Consider the following 27,195-nt stretch of genomic DNA (forward strand, 5'->3'; position numbering starts at 1 on the left):
TATTGGATGCAATATATCATTCCCATGCTGGGAGCACTGTTTTGCTTTCAGGCTTATTGGGGACAGCCTGCTCTTAGATCCAGGTGCTGTGGGTCAGCTTCCCAACATGGGTGGTTCTCCTTCCCACCAGTAGCTGTTAGGTGTGTTCTGCTGCCATACCCTTCATCCCCAAATACTGAATGGTCAGAGGGCTGCCCAGGGGTTTTTTCCTTTCCTATAATCTCCCTCACACATGCATGCATTATCAGCATCTGAAGAGCTAAAGACACAAAGACCCAAAATGTACTGCAGACACAAGTTATTGATTACATATCTTGATACATCCTCCAGGAGCTACTGATCTGCACGTATGATTCTCTATGACAACACCACCACCACTCACACAACAGCAGTGGTGGGTCAGGTTAACCACAGATCCAAGTGGGGCTGGATTCTGCAATCACTGCTCAGGAGGAATTCCTGCCAAAGTCCATAGGTTTGCAAAAGATCATATTCACTGCATAAGAGTGCAGTGTATTCATTCTGTCCTTAATCCACACACGAGACTCCAGGCAAAAATCTCTGATGTGTCCATGCAATGCTGCTACTCTCCTTCAGTGTCCTCTGCAATGCACAAAACCACGTGCATACCCACACACATGTTCTTGCCATCCAGCCATGCTACAGGTCTCTATTTTTTATCTGTGATCTTGTCTCAGTTTTCATCCAATTTTCTGCTCTATGGAAGTGAAAGGCTGAAAACAGCACTGGCAAGGCCAAAGCTGGGAAGGTGCCCGATGGGTAGGAATTTTTGTAGAGCCACTGGAGCAGTGTCAGAATTTGGCCAGGAGTTTGTGCAGAATCCGTAAATCTCCTCCTGAAAGATGAAAACTAGAAACAGTGCGAAACCTGTAGGCATGTTATAATGAGATGAAGATGCAGCATGGCTTCTAACTTCTCAGTCTTCCTCTGCAAGAAACACAGCAGGCTGTCATGGGGGAGGCAGGAATGGATGGCTGACTCCGCTCAACTGCAGCTTGCTGAGTGACAAAGTTTCTATTGCATGTAGCAATAGATTGCACAAAGACAAATGGAAAGGCCCAGCCTCAGCACACCCATCACTGAATGAGATGAACACGATGGAAACAGTACCAGTTTCCTCCTAGAGAACCTGGCACTTCAGCACTTTTACAAACTGAGCTGATACAGAGCAGCACTGCCACAGGAGCACGAACTGAATGCACTGCTGTGCCCAGAGCCCAGAAGCGATCCCAGGCCCCGTGGAGCTGCAGGATGCAGTCCCTCAGACATCTGTGATGCATTCAGGAACTCATCCATTCCCAAAGTGTTCTTTGCTTAAGTGTCGTGTGGCAGCAGGAAGACCTGAAAGGAATGTGAAGGACATCATATAGGAGGTACAGTGCCTACAGAGGCATAACCAGCAAGCTTTGTGCTTGGCTACCAGCATCTTCAAATGTAAAGACTTTGTAGCTGAGGAGGAAAGTCATCTGTCTATCTTCACTCTGAAGGGAGAGAACTTCCTTTCACAGCATTGCCTTTCTTCAGACTTCTTGCAGAGCGTGAGACTGGGATGCCATCAGATCGATTGGGAAATCTCCATTCATGGTAAAATATGGAGAAAAAACAACACTGTCTGGAAGGAGAAGCTCAATGACTGCAGTCAGGAACTCCCAGCCTCAGCAATATGCCTTATTTGCAAATTTCTAAGTTGTGCCTCTTCAACACGCCGGGTTACACATCCATTGACTAGAAGAGCTCACAAATAAATTATGTGGAACAGGCTTTGTAAATAAATGGATAAAGTGCCAATGTGAACGAAATGGATGGCTGAAAAGTTCAGAACAATTTTCCGTGCCAGCAGCTGTGATCTGCTCTCTTGGAACTCGGAGCCCTGCTGTTGCTGAGATGTGCCACAGTTCTCTTTTGCAAGTTCATGGTCTGGCTCTTCAAACGATGTAGAAATGATAAATTTCAGGCCAAATCATGCTGGCAACCAGCTAGGGATCAGATGAGCCCTCTTTGGCACCGTTTTCATAAATTTCTTACCCAAATGGGCAGCTTAAGCAAGAGCCTGCAAAGCTAACATTCAAAAATAAGGCAATGAGAGGAGGTCCAAGGCTGATTTTTTTTTCTCTCATCTTGTAGCTGTGAGAAGAAGGAATGTTCCAGTATAAACCCGAGTGATCTAAAAATGAGTTTAGGCAGCAGTGTTTGGCAGACAGTAACATCTGCTTGGTGGGAGGGTCTCCTTCCAGGTGCACCCAGGGCAGAGAGGTGCAGAATGCAGCCGTGCCACTCCAGGACAGCACAGAGGGCAAACCAGGGGCAAGAGGCTGGGCCTTGTGCATCCTGGCTTTAAAGCAGGAAGAAAAAGGCAATGCAGAGCTGCGAGAGCAGAGGTGCTGGGTCAACTTCTGCCTGCTTCAGAAGCTGGTATTTACTAGGACTTACAATTCCAGCCTTGCAGCCATCCAAAGGGAGGTGCAGCAAAGAGCAGACAGAGGACAGCAAGCCCTGAGCAGATCCTCACTGGAGACAGGTTGGAGGAAACAGGAAGGAAGCAAAACCACCTCCCACCTGGCTTCCTATCTGAGATTGGCCATCGAGGAATGAAGAATGGCAGCAATGAAGTTTAGCCAGTCTTTTAAGATAAACTGATCTCCAGACCAGAAACAGAAGATGGAAAGAAGCGAGAAATAAATCAGTGCAACTTTTTTTTTGAACGTAAAGAGCCTCCCCCTTCCTCGCTCCTGCTTTTATCAGCTCCTGGGAAGAACATTGACACCAGCTGTCTCAATAACAGGGGTTGGTCTGCACCCAGAAGGGACAACAGATAGCAGGGCTCAAATCAGAAACAGCAACACAGACAAAAGTAAAAACTAAATACTAATCCAGTCAACTCCATTCTCACCAAAAAGTCATCTTAAGGTTTCACAGAGGAAAAACAGGACTTTACATATTCCATGCAGCATATTTCACATCTAGGTCTATCCACTGTCTTGTAAGTAATCTTTCATACATGAAGCAGGTTCGGTCAATTTATGTTGTATTTGCTTTCCTGTCTCTGCTAAGTGATCATGGTATTCAGAGCAAGAATAGAAGCATCATTATTTTTGACACTCAGTAGCATGTTATACATCACAGGAGCTTGATTTCCCCAACATACAGGAATACGAGTCAGTATTCGATTAACATAAAAAGACCCTTACCAGAAAGTGAGTAATCTGTATTAGTCATCCTCATGGCTGGAGTGTAAGATACACTTGGCATGTCATGGCCCTTCTCCTTCTGTTTCCGTCGATACCACACAAACAGTGCCAGCAAGACCATAATAATTAGAAGGAGAATAATAATTCCAATGATTGCTCCCACTGAGTGCCTCTCTGATCCAAGAGCTGGACTAATTTTAGTATAGGGGTTTAATTCTTCCATCATAAGAGCCGCTGTTGAAAGTAATTCATAACACACTGTAAATTGAATCGCGCAATTCATTTCTGAGATTTTTAAGTACATCATTGGTAACAAAAACAAAACAAGGAGGGACAGAGGGAGAGAGAGATTTTACAGATAGAATTTCACTGTACCTTGATCACATCTGATTCCTTTGAAGCCCGGACTGCAGTAGCAAGTACCTGTGACATGGTCACATGTAGCATTATTCATGCACTCACAGAGTTGTTTGCAACCATAACCAAATGTTCCTGGTGAGCACTCTGGGAAGCCAAAGAAAAGATTGGAAAGAATCCTGACTTTCTGGAGGAAGAAGGTGAGATCCTCGCCATGGAAATTCAGCAGAAAATCACCCTTGTCTCACTAGGATAACTCCCCAAGGCTGCATTGCTACTTGAAGCAAGAGACAAATGTATGTAGTGTACAATTTGTGGTATAACGTATTAAGCTGCAACTTTCCTTTAGGAAAAGCCACACAAGACTTCTCAAGGATGAAACCAACAACACATGCACACTTGAAAAGCCTTGATATATATTGCAAGTGTATGGAATTTAACAGGGCATGATCTCAGAAGCTATAGAAAATATCTTGAAAGAGCATAGCATATGCACATTCTTTTCCTGAGGGGACTCCAAATATAAGTTTTAATGTACTTTCACATGAACACAGCAGACTTTTACCAAACAAATTCTGCATACTTTCATATTTATCCCCACTAGTGCTAGAAGACTAACATCACATTGGAGATGGACTTACAGAACTGAGCATCTGAATGATTCGATTTGCTGTTTCTGCATTAGGATTCCTAACATGGAAGGAATTTCTATCCTGTTTCTGTATCTCTATCAGAGACAAAATGATTGAATGTCCGACTGAGAAATTTATTCATACAATTACTATGATGGGCTATTATGATAACTCTGTAGACAGCTTACTAAATTTCTCGAGGCAACATTCAATAACAAATTGAAAGAAACAACTTCTGTCATATCCTTGTTATTTCTGTAGGGAAGGCATTACGGAATGCATGCATATTTGCTATGATTTGGGAGAACATGTGGTTTCTTGAGTGTCACTGCATTTGCACAGGGTGCATCTTGCACAGGGTGACAATATCTTCCCAGTGCCAGTCTGTAAGCAAATTCCAGTTACCAAACATTAATATGAAGTGATGAACATTAGCTTGCATCTTTCTAATGAGTATAGCCTAAACTTTTGGACTGCACCACAGAAATGATGTTTCCACTTTGGCATTTCATCTGCAGCATGGTGCAACTGCCCATCCAGGGATTCTGAGAAGGAAGGAGTCTTAATACAGAGATATTATACTTAATACTTCTAAATAGTAGAAAAGCAAATAACTGAATGCATTAGTAGTTTGGAGAGAAAATAAAATCTCAAGCTTTGTGGAAAGGTCGAATTAGCAATGTTGTTTCTTGCATAAAACCTTCTGCTGTGATTCAGTTCTACTACGAAACTTCATACTTCCCTATTTATTCATGGGTAAAGGTGCACACGAATTCACAGTAAGTTGGCTGCTTGCAGAATTACAGCAGTGCTGTCCGTAATCCCCACGAGCATGCAGATTTGATCCTGAGACACACACTTGGATGAATGTTAAGTATGTGCAAATGGAAAAGATGTTCATGAATTGAGTTATATGTCCTAATGCACTCATAAAGATCTGTGCAGTAAGCTGCAGGGAAGCTCTGAGGTAGGCCTTTGACTTGCAAAGTTAGCAGGAATGTTTAATTGCATTACCTACTGCCAAAAAAAGAAGAAAAAAATATATCTGTGGAATTAATGCCCTGGTAAGGTGAGATAGATTTCATCCTGTATTTAGAATCCAAGTAAGTGCATGAAAATTTTCTTTTGATTTACTATACTGGACAAACAAGTAATTTTTCAACTGCAGCATATAGAGTTTCCACGGCCCTAAATCTTTGTCCTTAAAAGAAGCCATTTGGCACAGTGTGCTAAATATGCCAGCGAGACGCTGACAACAATTACTGTAAGATATGCAAGTACTCCTGCAAGGTAATTGAAGTTCATTGTTAAACACTTGCTCACTACTCAAGTTAACTGCAATCCTTCCAAAAATGACAAGCAGCTTTTGTTTCCTTGATCTGTTTTCAATGTACAGATGAATCTTTATTTGGTCAACATCTACAGTGTAACAACTTTGTCAGGGAAAACTCAACATTCCTTGGAAGTCAGAGAGTGGAATGACTCTGAACTCTTCTGTCTTCCTTCATGCCTGGGGAAACCTAATGCTGTTGTGCTCAATGGTGTTAGTAAGACATGATGCAGTTTGGGGCTCCTATCAATAAGGTACAAGTAAAGTGATTTGGGAAGGCTGCCTCCACTCAGTGCTGGCTGCGAGACAGGCTTTGATCCCACCTAACTTCATGCTGGGAAAGGAAAGGCCCAATCTGCAGTGGATTCACCATACTTCACTGCCCTAAAACAGACCGACTGGCTTTTCAGAGATGCCTTCCTTTCCCTACAGATGATGCAAGGTGCCTGAGTTGAGGCTGACAGACATGCACACCTCAGTCCACAGCCCATTTTTGCAAAGGATTCTGAACTCTTCCCCACAAGAAATGGGAAAATGAAGTCATGCTGCTACTTACTTTGCTCACACTGTTTGCCTGTGAATCCAGTCCTGCACGTGCACTGCCCAGTGACGTGGTCACAGTCTGCTCCGTTCTGACACTGACAGACATTGGCACAGTTTTTTCCATAGAAAGCAGCTGGGCAACCTTTCAGGAAGAAGAGTAAGGAAAGATGAAGAAATGAACTGAAACACAAACGCGAATGTGTTAACAGCATGAAATAAATGAGCCTATAAATCTATGGATTTTCAGCTTCTGTATATCTAATAACATGTATTTGATGATCTAAATGCAGAGCTACCATGGCAGCCAATTTTCTCGCAGTAGCATTTCTCCTATCCTATCCAGAACTGCCTTTTAAGAAGAATAAAAACTTCACGCATCTACACAAACTACATTTTCAAGGAGTGAAAGAAGACAGCTGGAAAGAAACTCTGTAAGAGGACAGAGATCAGTTGTTACTTGCAAGTGGAAGAGCCCTCTCAGAAGGCTCACCAGAATGTGATTTCCTCTTTTGTGCAGAGCTGATAATTTTGTGCTGGTGAGATCAGAAATCTCAAACATTTTCCTAAAGCAGACAATGTATTTTAGGGCTTTATGAAACAGGGAAAAGGACTGTACAGATTCTGACAACGAATCAATAACCTAAATGGTCAGACCCTCATTTTTTAGCATGCCAAGGGCATAAAAAACCTTGAGAAGCTTCAGGACACTTTCCTTGGAGTGACACAAAGTTATCCACTAGCATGAAGCAGGTGGTATAGCAGCAAGAGTGCAATTCTTGGAAGAGACACGAGGTAGCAGCACACACTTTGACAGATTCCTTGACAAAAATGCACATCTGAAAGGCTTACGCTGTGTGCAGTAGAGCCCAGTCCAACCATGAGTACATCTGCATTCTCCATCATAAGGGCTGCATATTGCTCCGTTGTGGCAGTTGCATGAATGAAAGCAATCCATGCCCCAAAAACCCGGGGGGCAAGCTATGAAAATAAGAAACATTTATCAGCAGTGATATGGCTTTAGTGCTGGGGGAACAATAGTAAGGAGAGCCTGCAGGACAGCAGCAAAGGCAGAACGTCGCATCGTGGTACTTGGCATCACTGCAGCTATTCCCTCACCATGACCAGTTCTCCCATGCCAACAACTGCTCTGCAAACCCAGACTGCAAACCTACAACCTCACCCACACTGCCAACCCTGCATCTCTTCTCCATGTAGGTCTGCTCTGTGAGCACAGAGTAACCCTGCAATGGGGCTGAGTGCTCCAGCAGTGCTCCCTGCCTCACTGGCACTATTTCTGAAGACAATTCAGACAGGGTTTATAAGATATGGAGGTAATTTAATTTTCTTTTTGATATTCAGAAATTCTTGCATAATAAAGCGCAGCTATTCGTGGTTTACTTCTGCTATGCAATCAACTGCTAAAATTACCACATTCATTTGAAGCGCAGAGCACTGCTCAAATTATGTAAAGATGTAGAGAAAACTTCTTTCAGTATGAATTCCCATCCACAAAAAATCAGATTGCTTTTGTTGATGGGGCCAATATTAAATTAAAACCTCCAGGTCTGTTATAAATTTCTACAAGTGCAATATTAATACATTTTCAAAAGTTATTGTAAGCCTCCCTCCAAAACTGAATGCAGTAAGTTACAGTCATTAGTGCCAGACTAAAAGATCCAAAATGATGATAACCCTTCAATATAACAACTATATTTTTGCTTTAAAAAGCACTTTCCATTGCTGCCTATTAAAGGCATGAATTAATAAGGCATGGTTCCCAGGAAACCTGAAAGTAGAGAAACGGTGCCTATTTCCACGCATGCCATTGGCTGCAATTCTGATGATAAATGCAAGTTTCTGGCACTGGACACACACAGCCAAAGCCAGAATGAATAGCAAAAAACCTGCCATGACGTAAATCAAACAAAAGGTTGCTGCACTCACACAATGTACGGCTGAGCAGGATTTGGCCTGAAGTGTTCGTGCTATAAGCAACCAGAAATACTTTTGAAAAGGCTTTGTAAGTTAGAGCCGCGGGTCTGTGTGTGTCTCCAGAACTGGCTCTGGAGCCAGAGCTAAAATTATCTCCTTTGTGGCTCCATCTCTCGGTCATCCCAGGTTAGCTGCTGCGAGGGGGGATCGCTCACAGCCCATTGCCAGGCTGCGGAGCTGCAGGCCAGGACCCCAGGAGCCGGGTGTGAGGCCAGCTCTGCGCCAGGAGGTTTACCCTTTCTTTACAGGAAGGTAACTGAGAAAAGAGCCAGGCTCCTGCTCTGCCTGTCCAGAACACCAAGCAGCCATCCCTGCGTCCTCCTGACTCTCAACTGGCAGTCATTGCTACTCAACTGGCCTGCCTCCCTAAGGGAAAATCTCATCCTTTCTCAAGGTTAACAGAAACTAACAGTCATTTCTCAATTACATGGCTAAACATAATGAGGAATCTGTGCAGCTTTCTGTCTTTTTTTTTTTTTCTCTTTTTTTTTTTTTCCTTTTCTTTTGAGTGACAGCAATATTCTGCTTGTGGAAGACACACAATAAAAGTAAAATTACAGCCGTCTGTTTTTATCCAAATCCCACTTTATCACTTGAAGTTTAATATATTTTACTCTGGAATGCTGTCTAATATGCTAGTTGTATCCTGAATATGAAGTAACATTTCTGAATGATAGGATATTGCTTCCCTCTGTGATCTATCTTCAATTAAGGGATGCTCTCAGGAAATGACACTTTGGGACCAACAAATGCCAATCTTCCACCTGGGCAATTTTTGAGAAGAAAACCCTCCATCCCACCTCCATCCACTTTTACAATTAAATTATACTTAATAGAAACATTTCAGTTGCCTAATTTCTCAATTCTGTGGGCTTGATACATGAAAACATTTACTGGTTAATAATTTCTAATCTAATAACTGAAAGAAAATGATTTCAAAAAATAAATAAAAGGGAATCCAGCTAGAAATTAAAAGGGAGCGTGGAGCTTTCTTTTCTGATAAGAGCTTGTGACCTCTCTTTCCTGTAATAGAAGCCAGTAACTGCTTCTGCAAATTCCAAATGCATATAAACTAATTCAAGCCAAAGCTAACTTAGATTAATTAAAAGAAATAAGCTATAAAGAGAATAAGGCACTGGCTGCTGTAATACTTCAGGGATTTCCCTAGAAACTGCCTTTAACTTTCCGAAAACACTAAACAGGAAAACATGTTATTCAGAGCAGAGATGGAGAGTTAACACTTTGCTTACTCTGAGAGCAGTCCTTCCCTATCCAGCCTGGAAAACACTGGCACGATCCATCGATGGGATTGCACGTCCCGTTCTCAGTGCACTGGCAGAGCTCAGCACAGTTCATCCCATATTTTCCACTGGGACACACTGGGAATACAGAAGAGTTTAATGAAGGCTTCATAATGAGTATTAGGAAGTCACAGAATTCAACATTTAGCAATTAGAGAGAAAAGTAATTATGACATTTTTATTTGCTGAAGACAAGAGGGCAAATTTTTTTATGGAAATAAGGAGAAGGCAGAAGAAAGCATTCACATCCACTGCATTTGCTTATTTCCCAGGCATAAGAGCAATGTGAAAAAGGCATCTTGCAATCCATTTGCCTGCCGGAAAATGAACCTAACACAGTCAGAAGATGATCATTATTGAAGGACGCTGAAAGGAGCAGGTATTGGGAGAGGAAGAGGAGAACAAAGCTGTCGGTCCCCACAGCTAATTGCTGAAGTTGGAAGAAAAGAAACTCTGCTTTTCTTCCAGAATCGTCGTGTCGCAGCCTACGCACAGTGACATAAAACTAACAGACAGGTATATCTTCAGCCTCCCACCAAATTATTGGAAATCTTTACCATTAAAGTTGATGGAAAGCTCTGCCCAGCATTGAATGAAATGTTTAATTTCACTGCTCTCATTGGCTGTGTTCCCTGACAAAAACAGATGTATTTTCAAAACGAGATAAAACACACCGTCCATCTCTGCAGAGTGTAACAAATGGAACTGGACTGCTATCCTTACAAATAACAGCAATGTCAAAAAAGTGATTAAGGCACTCCCTGAATTATGCAACCAGTTTACCACTTCAGTCCCTCTCTCTTGCTCATATGCAGTCTCTGCAGGTGACCTCAATCCACCCTGACTGCAAATCAGCTGCAGATTGAAATCCTGAGCTGTGACTCGTTTGCTTTTATACAATAGGCCACCTTCCACTCTGACTATGACAGAAACCTAGGAGTGGTGCAGAAAACAGCAGTGCGTGGTCTAGCTGCAGACTTATCTGTAGGAATGGATAAAGTTGGCTTTCGAATGATGTGCTAAACAGAACAGTTCTCTACCTGAAAAGAGATAAAACTAAACACAATATAAAGACACAATGAACAATACACGGACACAAAGAGAAAGAAGGAAAGAAAAGGCCTCATATCACAGAAAGAGAAGAAACTAAAAAGATCTGTCAGGTATTCATATGTACTACACAATTATTCACTTCCAGTGCTCTATACTGAGCAGTTCAATGCAATATTTTTATTGCATCTTTAAGATGGAGATAGATAACATCACTTATAGGAAGCCTGGATTTTTTATACATACGAAAAATAGTTCTCAAAAGACTTACTTAAAATAGGAGCTGATTTACACTGCAGTGCAGAATGTTAATGAATCAGGAAAAGGTTTGTGATCCAAACACTGACGCTGACAAAGCCAACAGGTCACGCTTGATAAAGAAATGCTTCAGCCTGGCACAGCGAGAGCCAGCAGAGGGGTTCCTACCACGTGAGCAGCCCTTGTCCTACGAAATAGCATGAAGCCCTCCAGGGTGGCAACACAGAGGGATTACAAAGCCTACCCTGCCCCAGGGGCTGCTCTCATTAGGCTAAGTAACCCAGCTGTGGACTGGCACATTGACTCCCTTGTCAAGTTGTGAGACCCAAATACAAGCACTTCTCAAAATGCTTCAAACATTTTAAACTAAGCTGTAAAGTAAGGACCAATACTGCTTCCTCAGGACCAATCTGATTGTATGACACAGCCAGAGATGTTAATTAGCAATAAAAGCTCTGAAGTGGGACTGCAATTCCCCGTAGGATGTCAGCTGTGCTCTAGCAGCGATAACATTGTTCTAGCAGCGATAACGTTGTTATCAATCCATCTTGCTACATGATTGGGAAATATATTCATAAAACAGCTGCTTAGTTGTGTGCTGCTCTGAATCCGTAGTACAACCATGTTACCCTGTGCCATTTCAGAGGTTACAAAGCTCCGTGCACGCACGTGCTGCTGCTGCTGGAGTCACATCCCTGCTGCCAGAAAAGGGACAGCGCAAGGGGATGGAAATTCAGAAGTGAAATCTTTGTTTCACGTTTTTCTAATGGAAAACATTAATTAGCATTTTTCTTTCGACAAAATAAAGTTACATGCTAATTCATTATGACAAACTGCAACACAAATTGATTTTAATTAGGACATGAATATTTTAAAATTAATTTGCCGGGTAGATCAACATTTCAAAGTAAAACCAGAAGTGCTGAACATCTGAGCAAAAATAAAATAGAATTTTCTTAAGAGGATAATTAGCCCTGCTTACGCTTTGAAATCTGGTTAACTTTTCATATAAAATGGACAAATTCACTGAAATATGTTCATTTTAATAAATTAATTGGTATAATGTTTAGTTGACTATACGGCATAGGGAAAAGAAAACATGGTTACATTTAATCTGTTTAATGACTTTGCCTAAGTACTGTCTGCAACTTCTAACTTCCCCAAAAGCAGGTCATTAGAAAGTGTCAGTTCAATTTTTACAGGGATGGTGACTTCACAAGGGCAGCGGCCATTAGGAATTATCTCTTTTAAATCTGCAGGCAGAAAATACCCCCAGAGGTATGGAGCAACTCAGGCTCTGCAGAACACTGTAAGGATTTTGGAAGCAGCTTTAGGATAAGACTGAAAATGGAGCTTTTGGGTAGAAGTGGACTGACTTCTAAAGGCAAAAAGTGCAGTGATGGACACACAGAGAGCAGAGGGTACTCTTAACCTGTGAACATGAGGTCTTTTCTACTGCCCCTTGATGCTTCTGTCTCCTTACTCCTGTGTTTGGGTGTGTGTGATTTCAGCTGTTCCCACAGTCACACTCTAAGTGTTGTTAACATTGCTGAGGCATTAACTCGGTCTTTGGGTTGGTGAATCTGAGTTGGCCTCCACCTCAAGGAACAGAGCTCCTGCTGAAAGAGCATGTGGAAGTGTCATCAACATTTAGGCTGTGACGGGCTTAGCAGAAAGGAAAATGAAACCATTGGATGGCTGATGTATTTACAGCAGGTGTCTCATTCCATATTCATCTCAACACGGAGCGGCAGACCTGTTTTATTTATGAAAGCAGGATCACATCAGATTTACAAAAGGGTGACTAAGTACCTATTTGCATTTTGCCTCTGAAATAAAGAATTTCTTGTGATCTGAACTGCTGAAACTAGGGAAAAAAGGCAGACGCATTGTGATCAGTCTTGCTACAGAGTCACAGACACAGAGACTTAGGAAAGGTGGGTGTGGGGTCCCAGGCTCCATACCTTGGTTGCAGAGGGCGCCGAAGAATCCTGGCAAGCAGTCGCAGTGCCCGGACACGTGGTGACAGGGACCACTGCTGTGCACGCACTGAGGGCAGGGCTGGCTGCAGTGGTGTCCATAGAAGCCAGGGGGGCAAACTGAAGATAAAACAAAACAGGCTATCTCAGGTTTTCAGAAGGTTTCTCTCTGCTGAGAGCTTTAGAATTCTCTCTGTCTTGATCTCAAGTGAATAACATTTCTTCATTTCTAAAAACACAAAGTTCCATGAACAGCATAAATCAGGAAGCCTGTTGGATTATCTCACGTTGAGTCTCCCAGGCCATCTCCAGCTAATGATGTTCACAGCACATGGCAGCATAAGACATCTGATGCCCCATATCCCATTGGTAGACATGGTTAATACCTGGAAACATCTTCCAAAGCTTTTAAGATAGGCAGGAAGAGAAACAGTCACACATACACAAAGCATGGAAATCCACCTTACCATTTCCTCAGGAAATTAAGCTAAGAAATCAAAGGAGTATTTGGAAAATCTCAATATTCTTTCTTCTAAGTAACTAGGTGAAAAGCTATTGCTCATTTCTAAACATATTAGGTGCAAGACCTGTGCTTGTGTAGGACATTCAGTTTATACATGCCATTGCAGGAGCATCTGTCAGTGATGAACAGAATCTAAAATGGTAATTATGGGAACAGCATACAAGAGCACCTAATTTGCATCCGTAATCACACTGGTTAGCTGAGCAAACTTGTCATGAACTATGTGCTTAGAACTTGGATTGAAATTATTGTGGAAGCTGTCCATAAGACAGCACCAAGGCTGGGGCCCAATGTCTCCTATAACCACGTACTCTTCCATGTCAGCACATGCAGACTGAAAAAACCATCCACCGTCCAAACGTTCACTGCTACAGAACAAAAACCTCCATGAAGTTTCATTAGCAGTACAAATAACTTCATGTGTTTTTTACCCCTGTGATTCTCCATCACGTAGCTCTGTCTCAGTGGTTACTGTATCACGTCCGCTCTATTTTTTCACCAAATGAGAATTTCCCTCTCGGTCCGTATGCTCACAGCAGGTGTCAGGTTCTTACACCGCTGCACATTTCCAGCTGGAACTCAGCTGACAGGTTTGTTGATGATGCACTTGCTATAAAACAACCTGGATCATTCCTGGAGACATTTCTGCAGGCCTAAGACCGATAAACCATCCTGGTGTCTCCTGCAATGCTGATTGCACAGACAGAACTACCCGGAGGGGTATTGTCTACAGTGCTGCCATGTACTAAATTCTGCTTCTAAATCACTTCTCAAGAGGGAAATGGGAATGATTCTGAAAGCAAACTTAGCTGAGATGCAGGTAGTCTTGAACTTGAATCCTGCAGAAAAGCTGGCTGAATTCTCTGGCTGTGCATCCACAGAGGGGCATTTCGGCAACACAGAGAGCACAAGCATCCAGAGAAACTCTCTGTTGTCAACCCAGAGGGATGGAGAATTTCTGCCCATTAGGTTTTCAGCAAATGTCTTCAGAGAGCAGCCTGATTATGGGAGTTTCAAGCTGGGGACGTGGTTTGCCTCTTGTAGCCTGTATGCCATGAGCTGATAAAACTAAGCAGGTTTTTTTTTTCATCTCAGAAAGGCCAGAAACTATTAACTTCTGGACGTTTTGCACTCTTAGGGTTTCAAATTTGTAAAACAATTTCTTCCCCAATTCCCAGAAGCTCTGAGCACCACATTTCAGCCTTAGAGAGAGGTTTTACAGTTATACAGACATGCTGAAGCACCTGGAAATTGGGGTTTATAATGGAAATGCTTATAGGCTATTAACTACAGCAGTGCTAGAGGTCATTGTTATAATGGCTTTAAATAAAAACTGTCAGCTACAAATTATTTTTAGAGATGAGTGTGTGCTAGTGTCAAGTGTACCCAGTGAAATCAGGAGGGATATACGAAGTGGGCACGGAGCATGTCTTACGGGAAGAACAAGGGCTGATGGAAAAAGGACAGAGACCCATTTCTTGTTTACATAGGAAGAAGGTTGCATCAGTTTGGATCAGTGAATACGGGTCCCTCAGGGGCAAATACAGCTTTCCAGGTAAAGTAAATGAGAGGATTTTTATCTCCTTGACACATTTTAATATGTAGCAGCAGAGCATCAGACGAGAGATATTTCTGGCTGCCGTGTTTCTTTTTCTGGCATGCAAGAAAACATTGCCTTGTTATTTTGATAGCCAACACTCATCTACTTGTCATTATGTGATGGGCTGTAGCTGACTCTGCTTAGCAGGTATCCTACAGATCTAGTGACATATCTAGAAACTTGATTCTACCCACATCTTGCCAAGTTTGTCACGCAAAGTTGTCACTCCTTTTTGAAGGACAAGGCTTAGTGGGCATAGTGATGGTGGTGATGGGCTGCACCGGCTGATCTTACTGGTCTTTTCCAACCTTAATGATTCTACAGTTCTATGGTTCTGTGATACTTTTAGGCCACATGTGTCCTCTAGGTACTGTAGAAGGCCATAAGAAACAGAAGGCAACACTCTACCCAGCAGAGCCTTGTCTTCTTGGCCAAAAAGCATTTCTGGGCTAAGTCCTCAGCTCATGCCACTCAGAAACCCATGGCTTTGTCTGGTGCCATAGATAACATTTCTATCTGCTTTGCTTCTGTCAGTACATCCTTGGGAAATCTTACTTCTTTGGCACAGGGGTCCTCTGTAGCCAGGTGCACAGTCACAGGTGCCGTCCTCTGGAGAGCAGGATCCACCATTCTCACAGCTACAGGAGATGGAGCAGTTCGGTCCCCAGCGGCCCTGGGTGCACATATTGTCACAGTGGATGCCTGAAGAACACAATGGCACTCATTAGGTTTCACACAGCTCAAAGAAACGTTCGGGTGGATTGACACCTCACAGTACATCACAGAGCAAACAAGGGAGTCTGGAAAAAGAAATCGCTATTCTTTTATCTACTTCATAAAGTGAAAAGTAAGAAAATGCCAAAGAGGTGAGTTCTGTAGGTGTCAGTGAGCTCCTATGCAATCCTTAGCATCGTTTAAGGAAGCTCTGCATGTCGTCTGAGAGATGAAGGTCAGGAACTGCTTTAAAGTCACAAAGAATCTCAAATAATTGGCCTGGAAATATGCAGTTGATTGAAATCTGATTACTTAACTGTTGTGAACTGGAAGAAAAATTCAGGGTTCTGAAAAAAAAAAAAAAAAGTCTAGTATTTGGTTTCTTGAACATGTGCAAATTTAGTTCTGTGCTGCACATTGCTCACTTCCTGGCTCATGGCACAGTGCTCAGGGTTATTATGCACTTACTCCACATCCACCCAGAGCTCTCCGAGTTCTGTGTTAATGAACCGAGCTCTGATCTAGCAAGCGGCCATATGTGCCATAGACTGATCATCTGCATGTTAAATGGAGGCTGAGACCTGCCAATCTAGCTCCCAGTGACTCCCAGGGTTGTTGTTTGATATTTATCATTATGAAAAGCAAAGCTTGGAAACACTGAAGGAAGCAAACAGCCAGAAAGCTTAACATAAGGCTCTTGGCATCCTTTCAGCTGGTTTTTGTTTAAACTGGTGACTTTTAAAAACAGCCCCACGCCGTGGCTTGTCACATGGAGGCAAGCTCAGGATTTGATCCAGCGCACTGCCACTTGTTCAAGAGACTCTTACTCCTCTGGGATAAGGCATCACCAAAACCTGCAATTAGCAGCGCTATTTGCATGATCAAGGGCTCCTTGGATCGAAAAAATTCTGCAGGATCGTGAGCTAAAAGAGACATTAAGCAGTGCAGCTGCAGGGAGTGGCATTAGCAGCAGCACACTGAGTTACTGATAACGACAGAAAAAATGAATCACAGACTGGCTTGAAAATTTTCCTAACAACATTAGCACACCGGGTGCTTTACAACTGCTCCACCAAGATTTGATGGCATACACATGCCCTGGCTCGACTTGCAACACGAAGATGTTCTTTATCATCCATGCACATGTCCCCGCTGCATAATGGGATAAATGCAGGCAAGGACCCCGAGAGCCCCAGCCGCAGGCTGGATTAGTGCATGGCTAAGGAGAAACACAATCCCAAGTCATTTCCTACACCTCTGATAACTTCATCTGGATGCTACAGGTAATGGACTGCATTTGTGAAGCTGCGATCTGTACAGTCACCAAACTTTGAGGATTATTAAATCAGCTAAAAGTCATTATAAACACACTTACAGTGCAGTTTCAAGTTGGTTTTATAAATCTCTGGAGTTAATACAGTAAGAAATACTGCAGAGCCAAAATTTCTCCTTTCTGAAGATTAATCACACAATTATAATGTCCCTTCCTAGAAAATCTAACCAAGTCTGGCAAAAGTACAGTTGGAAATGGGGTTTCTAGTAATACATGGTCATAGTTTTATTTATAAAGAAGCACAGTCTGTTATAAAGCTTAATAAAAACCGCATTAAAAGACAGTAAAAACATAATACAAGGTCAATCACTTAATATTTAAGAAAAGATAACTGAAGAAAGGGAGAGCAAAAAGAGAGAAAGAACATTTGTATTGGTAAAACCAAGAAAACCAGCAGCTTTAGTACAGCCCTCCCTACTCCCTAGGAAATCCCTGCATTATGTGATCAGTAAATGCTGTGTGTGTACCTATGTAACACATCTGCAGTGCTCTGCAATTAAAAATTAATACGGTAAATTGTAAATAAATAAATGCATGTCATACTTGTACATCTGTGTCTATGATCATTCATACCTTCTAAAGGCTGATCGCAAGCTCCCAGTAATGAAATTCAGACACAAAGTGGGAAAATGTGTCTCTTTTCCTCCTGACTGCAGTATTAAAAATGCAGCTCTCTTATTGTGAATGAGCTATTTATAAATGGAGACAATTAAACAGCATTATTTCCTGTCTCTTTCAGCAAAGTTTGGGGAAGAATGACATTGACTCCTTTCTCTGGTAAGGTAGCAGAATTAGGATGCCGTGGCTGTTCCTTGCAGCAGCAAAGTCCTTCCTTTAGTAATGAATAATGAGGGATGTCTTCCCGCTCCTAACGAAGGCAATGAGTCATTGTGGAGCTGATTGTTGTAACAAAATGTAAAGGGAGGGGAAAGGAAACCTTCTAGAAGATGCTGATACCCATTACAGAACGTATTTGTTTAATAATTTTCAGAAGACAACTGAGAAGGGGCCGCAATCAATTTTATTACTTTATATTACTCCAAGTTAATTCTCATGGAAGACTTCATTTTTGGAGGCTCCTACACGCACTGAATTGCAAATGTAAATGAGAAGTTAAAATTGCATCTGGACATGCGTGTCTTACGGAACTGTGCTAAAAAAAAAAGCCCCTTAATTTTACAATTCCCAGACTTGGCAGCAGATGAAGGAGGGGTCTGTTCCTCCCGAACTACTGCACAATCGGAGGCAGCGAAGCAGCAAGCTTTCTGAACATAAAACTTTCACCTTTGCTTGGGAACTTGCTGATGAACATTTCTGATAAGCAATTAGTTTTCAATTTCCAGAAATATAAAAAATGCTGAAGTTGACACATCTCATCTTTATCTCACGTTTCATCTGCAGATTCCTAACTTATGAACAAATTCCTTGTTTCAAAAGCATGATGTAGAGATTAGAAAGACAACTAGCAGAAGAATAAGCCCCCAAAGCTGCAGGAAGCAGTTCTATACATAAACTCTATTGCCTAGATACCAAGAAATTCTCTCACCGCCTGAGGCTGTGGCTCACAATTGCAGATACTAGCATGAAATTACGCTTCCAAGACCTTCTTAAACAATGTTTTGGGAGTGAAATGTAAGTGAAAATCATTTAGCTTACGTAAAAATTATAGTTATCCCCCCTACGTGGGGGCAATGGGCACCATGCAGTAAGCCAGGGCCAAGGCAAGAGCTGGATCTGCTGAGGCTTTGAATCCCACCTGGAAACAGCAGCCACGATCCCCCCATCCCTGCGTGGACTTGGGGTACTGCAGACACTCTCAAGCAGGATTTCCAGGTCTATCCTTTCAACTGCTCTACACACAGAATTTACTCCCACCTCCCCACACCTTCTTACTTTGCACACAATGGGCAAGAAAATTGTACTAAGTGCCTGAATTGCTCTTGTGTATGCTGTGAAAAACACAACCTTCACCCACCACAGCAATCACAACTGCACTCTTTTAAGGGATAACCACATGGGAGAGCAGTTCCATACCGTCTGTGCCTAAAGCTATTTCAGGATAATTTATTACCCAGTGGCCAAACCACTGCTGCCTCGGATTGGGAATATCTTTGGTGCAGGGATGGGTACCACAGGGGGCTTGTGCAGTGATCACAGAATCACAGAATCAATGAGGCTGGAAAAGACCTCTGAGATCCCCAAGTCCAACCCCAACCCATCCCCACCCTGCCCACCCACCATGTCCCTCAGTGCCACATCTCCATGGTTCCTGGACAACTCCAAGGGACAGTGAATCCACCACTTTCCCTGTTCCAATGCCTGACCACTCTGAGAATAAATTTTCCTAATATTCCACCTGAAATACGAAGAGGAAGATAGCACCCTCACTGGTGCTCTGTATTAAAACATACCTGTGAAAACTTCAGCTAGCATCCACACAACCACCACGAAGAAGAACGAGAACAAGAAAAAGGAAAAATAAAAAAGCCCACAGCCACACCACTGGGATATACGGCATCTGCTGAAGAGAGACTTAGTATACTGCTTCCATTAATAATCCTCAATGGCTTCAATGAAAGTTTGTCAAAGTAATGCAGATTTAGTACTGCCTGTAACTATATCACACTGAAGGACTTCGGAAGGTGAATTTTTGGAAAGGCAGACAGAGCAGAATTCCCTTTCTTCCCCCTCCAGCTTATGTGTGCAATTGCTCTCAGGCTTGGGGATTACCTCCCTGGCTATTAATAAAGCCTGCTATTGTTTGTCTGCCTCGTCTCTGGATAGTTGGAAACTAATGCTCCAAACACAATAGAAGAACAAAATTGGAAGGAATAAATGAAAACCCGTGCCCCACATTTGACCACAGCAATCCCCACGGCAGCAGTTCCTGCAGCAGGACTGCTGCACTGCCCAGCATCACAGCGTTTTTCAGGGATGGAGGAATGTGATAAATTACAGAATGTTGGTCCCATCCCCCCAAGTACTTTCTATCTACCAGTGTACAACTGTAATTACTTCTCTGAATAAGATCTTCAGCTTTTTTTTTTTCTTTCTTCCCCAATAATCGCAATCTAAAGACAGATGCAGCATCAATTAGCATGACAGAAATGATCTCAGCAGACATTTGAATCCAACACAAACACTGTGCTCTCCTCCACCTGTCTTTCAACATGACATGAAGTCATAATAATCTCTTATCTCTGGCATTTGAATAGCTCTGGATAGAGTGGATTTTATGCACAAACAGGCACTGGATTTTGGCAATGATGCGGAGGCCTGAAATTTGGTTTGTCACACTGGGTTTGATTGGGAATGCCAAACTTACTGGTGGTCGACACAGCAATTAGGGGCACAACCCTGCAGCAACACTGCTTCAATAGCAGAAAATAGCTTGGCAATTAGAGAGGTGATAATGATGGCAAGGCTATTTTAGTGAGGCTGGAAGCACGGCAGCAAGCACCTGATGGTGCTGAAATGGGTACGGGAATGTATCCTGAATGGGATCTCCAGAATGGGCTGCTCCCTCATGCAGTCCCTCCTCTGTCCATCACAAAGGTCTGTCCCTTCTGCAGACATCATTTGGTGGCTGTGCCACACTGAGATCCCCTGGAAGTCTTGCTTTGGTCTCCTGATTTGTACATTTATTTCTGATAGTGATTTCTGTATTTATATGTTCCCCTTTTGTTTAACCTCATTCTCTTTTCTTTCCACAGTACTCTCATTGCTGTTACATTTATATTTCATCTATAAATTCTATTTAAATCAGCGTTGTGTTTGAGATTAGATCAGCATGCTTTCCTAAGTTAATACTTTGCTACTTCAGTCTATAAAAGGTAAAAGAAAATTCGATAAGAACATAAGAATAAAGCTGTCTTATTAGCTCTGGATCAGTTGTTAAGAAGGTGTTATGATAGCATCCGAACACGAGTTCATAAAGAATCCTTGATGCTCTTCTATCATCTTTTGCATTATAATGTTTATTCCTACCTGAGGCAAACCTTGCAGCACAATTCTTGATAACTCAGCTTTTAAGGATGACGAAGAACTAGAAAATCGGTTTGGGGAGGGCAGCAGATAGAAGAAAACATAAAGGGATCTCCCATAAAATTAAATGGCAACATTAAGAATTGATGGCTGCTCATCCAGTCAGCAAATAAGCTATTTTTGTTTTTTTTTATAGCAAAACTATTCAACAGCAGTAACAGCAGCCGCATTATCTACGAACTTCTGTGGTGTTTCCAAAATACTCTTCTGACTGTAGAAGTTCCTCCAGACCTGTGCAGCGGAAACCTTTCAGCCATGCTAAGCATTGCTCACCAGTGGGCTTCAGTGGGGCAGTTCCTGTGTGGGACACCCATCAGCCTAAATGAAAGCTCCACGATCTGGCCCTAAATAATGAAGAATAAGCCGTTCGCTGCAGCCGGTGAAATATTCCGAATTGTCTCTTTTCTCATCATTGCATAGGCGATTTATGCACCCATTAATGTAAGTGTTTTTCTGAAAGTAATATACTTGCAGTCTAATGCACCTCTGTGGAGCACTAATCCTACCCCTGTTTTTAATTATCTAGAGAAAACTCCAGATATGAATCACCTAACTCAGGGAATTTATGCAATAAAAGCTTTTGAGGCAAGAACCTACCTCATAAGAAATGGAGTAAGTCAAAATGTTTGCTAAAATTAAGGATCATCCAGTTCCCTTTGCTGAAGATACTCTCCTGGGTGCACTGCTGCAGGAAGAAGAGCTGCCAGGAAAAGAAGGGATACTGGAGGAAAAGCACTGACAGGAGGCAACCCCCACCCTGGTTGCCTTCACCTCTAGCACACGTCCTTCCTAATTCTTGCTTCTCAAACTCTGGACATGATGTCAGGCCAGGGAGGAGCAGGAACCTGGGGAAGATGCGAGCAGGCCAAGAGCAGGCAATCAGGAGGGAGGAATCTGGGAAGAAAATGTATTTCCTGCCTTGTAAAGGTTCAGTCCCCAGGCCGTGAGGTAGGAACACAGCTTAGCAAGAGCTGTTGTACAACTGGACTTGGGCAAGGCTTCTGTGCTTAACATCATTGCATGAAAATCTACTTTTTCTCCCTTGTGTAGGAGAAGGAAGAAATTCACTTTTATCACTGCAAACACTTTTCACCAGGAGCATATGTACACAGCATTTCAGCTTCTTGGCTGTTTATTCAATGATCTCTCCTTTTTCTTCCTTCGCAGACTGCATGCCAGCATCCAGTATTTAGTCTGCTGAAATACTCACAAATAATTTTTTCTCTGCTTCTCGCCCACATTTATTTATAGGTGAATGTATTGTACACACTCAAGCTTATATATAGAATGCCTCCATATTAGCATGGAAAACAGCCGAATATCTCTAGCATCAAACTTCATTTTTCAGAACCTGTTAAATTAGTTCAACCGAGGATGCCGCCCAAGCTCTATCTTTTCCTATAAATTTAAAAGCTGTCCTTTCATAAGTGAAAATAAAACCAAAAATAAACACAAAGCTAAACGAACTTGCATCTCTTCTGTATTTCTAAGACTAATGCCGCTATCATTTGCATGCACGCTTATGTTTAGCAGTAGGCCTGCTGCAGGTTCTAATTATAGTGCAAGGGTCTGATCCAACTCCCACTGAATGAGTGGCAAAAATCCAACTGATTTCATGGAAGGTGAAATATGTACTAAAACTGGCGCAGGACAAACACAACCAAACCCCCCTTAGACAAGAATCTGGAGCCTCCTAGATGTCTGCCAAGGAAGGCACTGACATAATTTATGTCAGGGCATCAATGATGTCTTTGATAGAACTTCATAATTCATATTTTTGAAAATTAGCCCTCTATCAGCAGGAGCCATACTTAAAGGCTCCTGTCAAAGAGAGAATTTTTAAGCACAGCCTGACATTAAAATCTTATCAACTCACTTGAAATTAAGTCAATGAAAAATTAAAGCTAATTTCTAATAAGCTTATGTTACATTCATAGGCTAAAGGACACTTGTCGAACCCAGAGAATAAGCACACCTTTTCATATGGAAAAGATTTTCACTTTTCAAAGGCTGAGGCCAGAGGAGAGACTAAGCTGCCAGAAGAGAGACTAAACTGCATCATTTTAGACTGACTCTTAACATTTCTAGCTTTTTCTGCCTGTTTAAAGCTAATGTAAGGATACAGAATAATCATAGAAATAAATTATTAATTTAAAAATCTGGGATAAGACTGCCAAAAGTGATAAGTGCAAAATATGGTTTAGATAATGGGATTAGACATCTAGAAAATGCATGTTTAATAGGAAATTACTATTGCTCCATTCTGGTATTTTAGGCTTGGTATTACAAACCAAGGGAGCATGAGAGAGCACGACTGAAAAGCACAACAGAACCAACCCACAGCATTACGGATTGGAACACACTGCAGACCTGCTCTGCTGTGAACCTGTAGGAACATCAAAATCAGTCCTCGATTTTCTCTGGTTTTAAAGGCGTGCAGAAAACTCAGCTACCAATTATAGGAGTGTGTGCTTGGAGTAGATCTATTAATGGCAATGGAATTATTTTGGCTTCACACTAGTTCAGCTGGGGACAGGATCCAGCTTTAAAACCGTAAACTAAATACTGCTGGAAAAGTCATATTAATATAAACAAAATGTATTTTATGGGAAGCTACATAGAAAGTTTTTTTTTTTTTTGGTCTTGAAAGATCACCTTCATGCAGAGAACTCAGAAAAAGTGAAGTTAAAAATACCTTAGAGCTCACCGTCAAAGTGGTCACTGTTTCTTTAAAATTCAAAAAGGCCTTCCCTTGAGTAAAGCCTTATCAGTTTTACTGAATTAATGCGTCCACAGGAGGGAAGAAACATGTTTCTGTGTTTGAGTGACAGCACAGATGTCACTTGCAGCCTGCAAATGCAGAGGCTCATTCCTCAGAGCTCCCCTTATCTGTGACCAGCTGACGTTCCTGACCCCATAAGCCCCCTCATACAATCGCAGGTGCAAATCCCTACAACCTGAGCCTACCACAGCCACTGTGCAGTGCTCCTGGACACGATAACAGACAATTAGGGTTTATGTTGGCAAAGTATGGAGGTTATTGAAGATGTAAAGGACAGCAAAAGATATATTCCCCTTTTGTGTACGTTGCAGCTGCTCTTAGGAGACAAGAAGGAAGCCTGAAGGGGAAAATACCCACATGATAACACAATGGATCTTCCTCTGCCACCACATTTAATGTTCATACCATCCCGATTAATTAAGGGAAATCAATGAGGAGTTCCTTTATAATCTACAATGGGATGCACGCTCCTTTACCTTCCATCCCACATCTACACCACCACCACGTTTCCCCGTGCATTCTGGGGATGCTGACCCCTCCTGAATAAACTCAGGTGTTGGGTGATCAGAAAAGCATCAGCTCAGCAGTTCAGTGGGATAACTGAGATAGCATCAGGATGACAGCTCTCTATAGAAACCAGACAGCGATACGAAACAGGAAAGACACAACCCAGGCTCAGATAAGACAGCATCACAGATTAAAGGAATTGAGATAAACAGGATTTTAAGTGACCCCAACATTTACGGGAGCAGAACATATCCCCCTGCAGACTGCTTCCGACTTAATCCCACTGTAATATCTCAAAGGTTAACAAAACACATGCTGCCACAATTAACTTGAAGCACATCGACTTGTTTCAGGGAAGAAATGAGCTTGCTGTGAGCATTAGCCAGGTCTGAGGCTTTCCCTTCTGTGATGTCTGATGGATTGAGTCATGGGAGGTGGTACTGCATGAACCAGCACAAGGCTACACAGTGTGAATTGGTTTTGGAATCCATCAGAATGCCATTTGTGGTAAGGATCAGATCAGATGTTATGGGAAAGTCTTCACTCAGAGGTGGTGAGGTGCTGGCACTGCTGCCCAGAGCTGTGGGTGCCCCATCCCTGTGGTGCCTGAGGCCATGGATGGGCCCTGGGCAGCCTGAGCTGGGGGGTGAGGGGTCCCTTCCAACCCAACCATGCTGTGATTCTATGATCCTATGATCAAGCAACTGGCAGCCACCAGTTGTTTAAGTAAGAGGAGCCTGGTTGAGATTTACAACCCCACTGCTGCTACTGAGCACTCTGGAAAGTATTGTGACCAGACTCACGCCTGCCTCTCTGCTACCTGTTTGCTTCCAAAGGACTCCCAGGAAATGCTCTGCCATGCAGCTTTCCTGCACTTGCACTCTCTCCGAGGATTCAGAGTGTGAGAGATCTCTCATTAACCAAATGCAATTAGCACTGAAGCACTCCGCTTTCAAGCATCTTCATTTTAACCTGAATGTACACAAAATAGCACCTCTCCTGCAAATGACTGGTAGCTTTAAGGTATGTGTGCACACATACAGCTGCAAGCACAAAAGGAGTATCTATCTAAAATGCATGGCAGATCTGGAGTGCAGAGACCCTTATTAATCTTTAGAGAGCAATCACTCTCATCAGTCAAGACTTGATCCTGCTGGGGGCTACACTTCTCCTCTTTAACCTAGTGATAGACATGTACAAATCTTCTTTTGATTTCAAGGGAAGTATTTATATTCACTATGTTAAGCATGTGAAAGCTGGAAATCTCCCTCACTGCAAGGCTACAGCCTTATTTTTATTTGCATTTGACATCCTCTTCATGGGCAGTAAAAGTCAGCTCTGCACTGTACCAGCAGCTGCAGATCTGAATTTGGCCAACACTTGAACAAGTTTCACTTCACTTGCACCACACAAGAGTGTCTTCCCATGTGTGTGGTTTTGGTGCTGTTAGTACAGGTGCTATACTTCCCATGCTATCTACAAGGCTCTCTGTGTCACAGTGTGCCTGTGTGCCTGCCTGGGTGTTTTCAGCCGTACTGACAGGATGCAACCAGCTTCAGGTCTGATCCATCTCAGAGTCTAACTTCTGCCTTCAGATGTGCATGTGCAATTAATTCCCCACTGAACTGAATGGCAAATCCACATGCACGTCTAATCAGCTTACTGCCAGTGTGCTTATTTTGGTGCTGAGCTGATCTGCACAGCTTTGTAACATCCTGGATGGGACATGGCAATCTCTTCATCATCTTCCACTCTGCCAGGTATTCTTTGCTCCCCAAACTAGCTTTTCTGGGCTGTTAAAACACAGAAGAATGGGAAAGCAATGCCTGAATAATAGACTCTGGATGAGTGGCAGTCGTAACAGCAGACAAGGGTGGTAGACTGCTATTAATTTATATTGTATGTTACTCTTTTTATTCCTTTTTTTTCTTCTTTTTCCAGCCTTCCTCCATGCTCCAACCATCTATCAGTCTCCCAAGGTTTATACCAGTAACATCTTGAAAACTACTTTAAAGAAAATGGGCTCAATCTTCTCCTTGATCTACACGCAGAACACTGACATCAAGGCAGGGAGTCCCACATGTGGGATGAACATACAGAATATGCTGTTTCAGATGAAGTTTTGTGGCTATTAGGATCAGAAAGCCATGTGAATTCTCTGTCTGGTGTGAGTGGGTAGGAAAACCTTCAGATGTTCCATGATGCTGAACTTTTCTGATCTTTTTCAGGCCATGCCTAATTAGCACCAAACTCCGAAAGCACAAATTTAAGCCTGAATTATTTATCACATCATATTTATAAAATATACTGCAAAAACACATCATGGGCCAGTTCACAACAACTAGAAATAAGATTAATCTTTTACCAATGCCACACTCCTTAATATGAAAATATAATTATCTAGCTGAAGAGTTTCTGAAATTACATACTTTCAAAGTAGCACGAGCAGAATTTATCCTTGTGTCTCGTGCTAAGCCAAGTGGAAAAAACATTGAATGCAGAATTGACAAAACACATGTTGGCTCTGTCTGTCTATCAGCATTTCCAGTGCACACCTTACATGGTCCTGTCAACATCTCAGCTCCAACCTGGTCTCAAATGCTAATGTAATATTTTCCTCACACAAACGTGATGCTGAAGAAGGGAGCTCCAGAACTGCAGGGACACACTGAAGGTTAAAGCATTTCATTTGCAGCAAGTGGCCAGCGAGTTAATACACAGTCACCTCACCCAATATAGAAACTAAAAGAGGGACACGTCACAGAAATCATTCTTACCTTTAGTTGGAGTAATTTGTAACTGCACTTGATGTACAATTACAGATACGCATGTGCTGTGAGTGTGGAGTGTATGTTCCAAATGCCTTGAGAAGAAGCCACAACTTCAGTCTGCAAAGTGTATTTTCTGCACTTTCCTCTGAAATGCTACATACATAAAGGAGTGCAATAAACCCTTACACTAAATAAATAAACGTATATTAATTTTCTGTACTTTTAAAAACCATTTTGCCCCTCTAAGAAACTCACAGTGACTACAGGAAA

The 27,195-nt window shown here is 42.3% G+C and overlaps 1 protein-coding gene across 6 annotated transcripts in view; it reads right to left on the reverse strand.

The window, feature by feature from the left end:
• MEGF11 (multiple EGF like domains 11) overlaps positions 1-27,195 on the reverse strand; it is a 273,539-nt gene that overhangs the window by 21,650 nt on the left and 224,694 nt on the right. For all 6 annotated transcript variants that reach the window (XR_016470490.1, XM_090149151.1, XM_090149152.1 and 3 more), the window contains 7 exons: positions 15,330-15,476; positions 12,637-12,771; positions 9,314-9,442; positions 6,921-7,049; positions 6,085-6,213; positions 3,585-3,713; positions 3,210-3,443 (listed from right to left, as the gene is read on the reverse strand). Coding sequence is in view for 5 of the 6 variants with exons in the window: in XM_090149151.1 (XP_090005277.1) it covers positions 3,210-3,443; positions 3,585-3,713; positions 6,085-6,213; positions 6,921-7,049; positions 9,314-9,442; positions 12,637-12,771; positions 15,330-15,476 (1,032 nt within the window). In the remaining variant the exon portion in view is untranslated. The remainder of the gene's footprint in view (positions 1-3,209; positions 3,444-3,584; positions 3,714-6,084; positions 6,214-6,920; positions 7,050-9,313; positions 9,443-12,636; positions 12,772-15,329; positions 15,477-27,195) is intronic.

The sequence above is a fragment of the Phasianus colchicus genome, chromosome 12 (genome assembly GCF_987193195.1).
Source record: "Phasianus colchicus chromosome 12, bPhaCol1.hap1.1, whole genome shotgun sequence".
Classification (NCBI taxonomy): Eukaryota; Metazoa; Chordata; class Aves; order Galliformes; family Phasianidae; genus Phasianus; species Phasianus colchicus.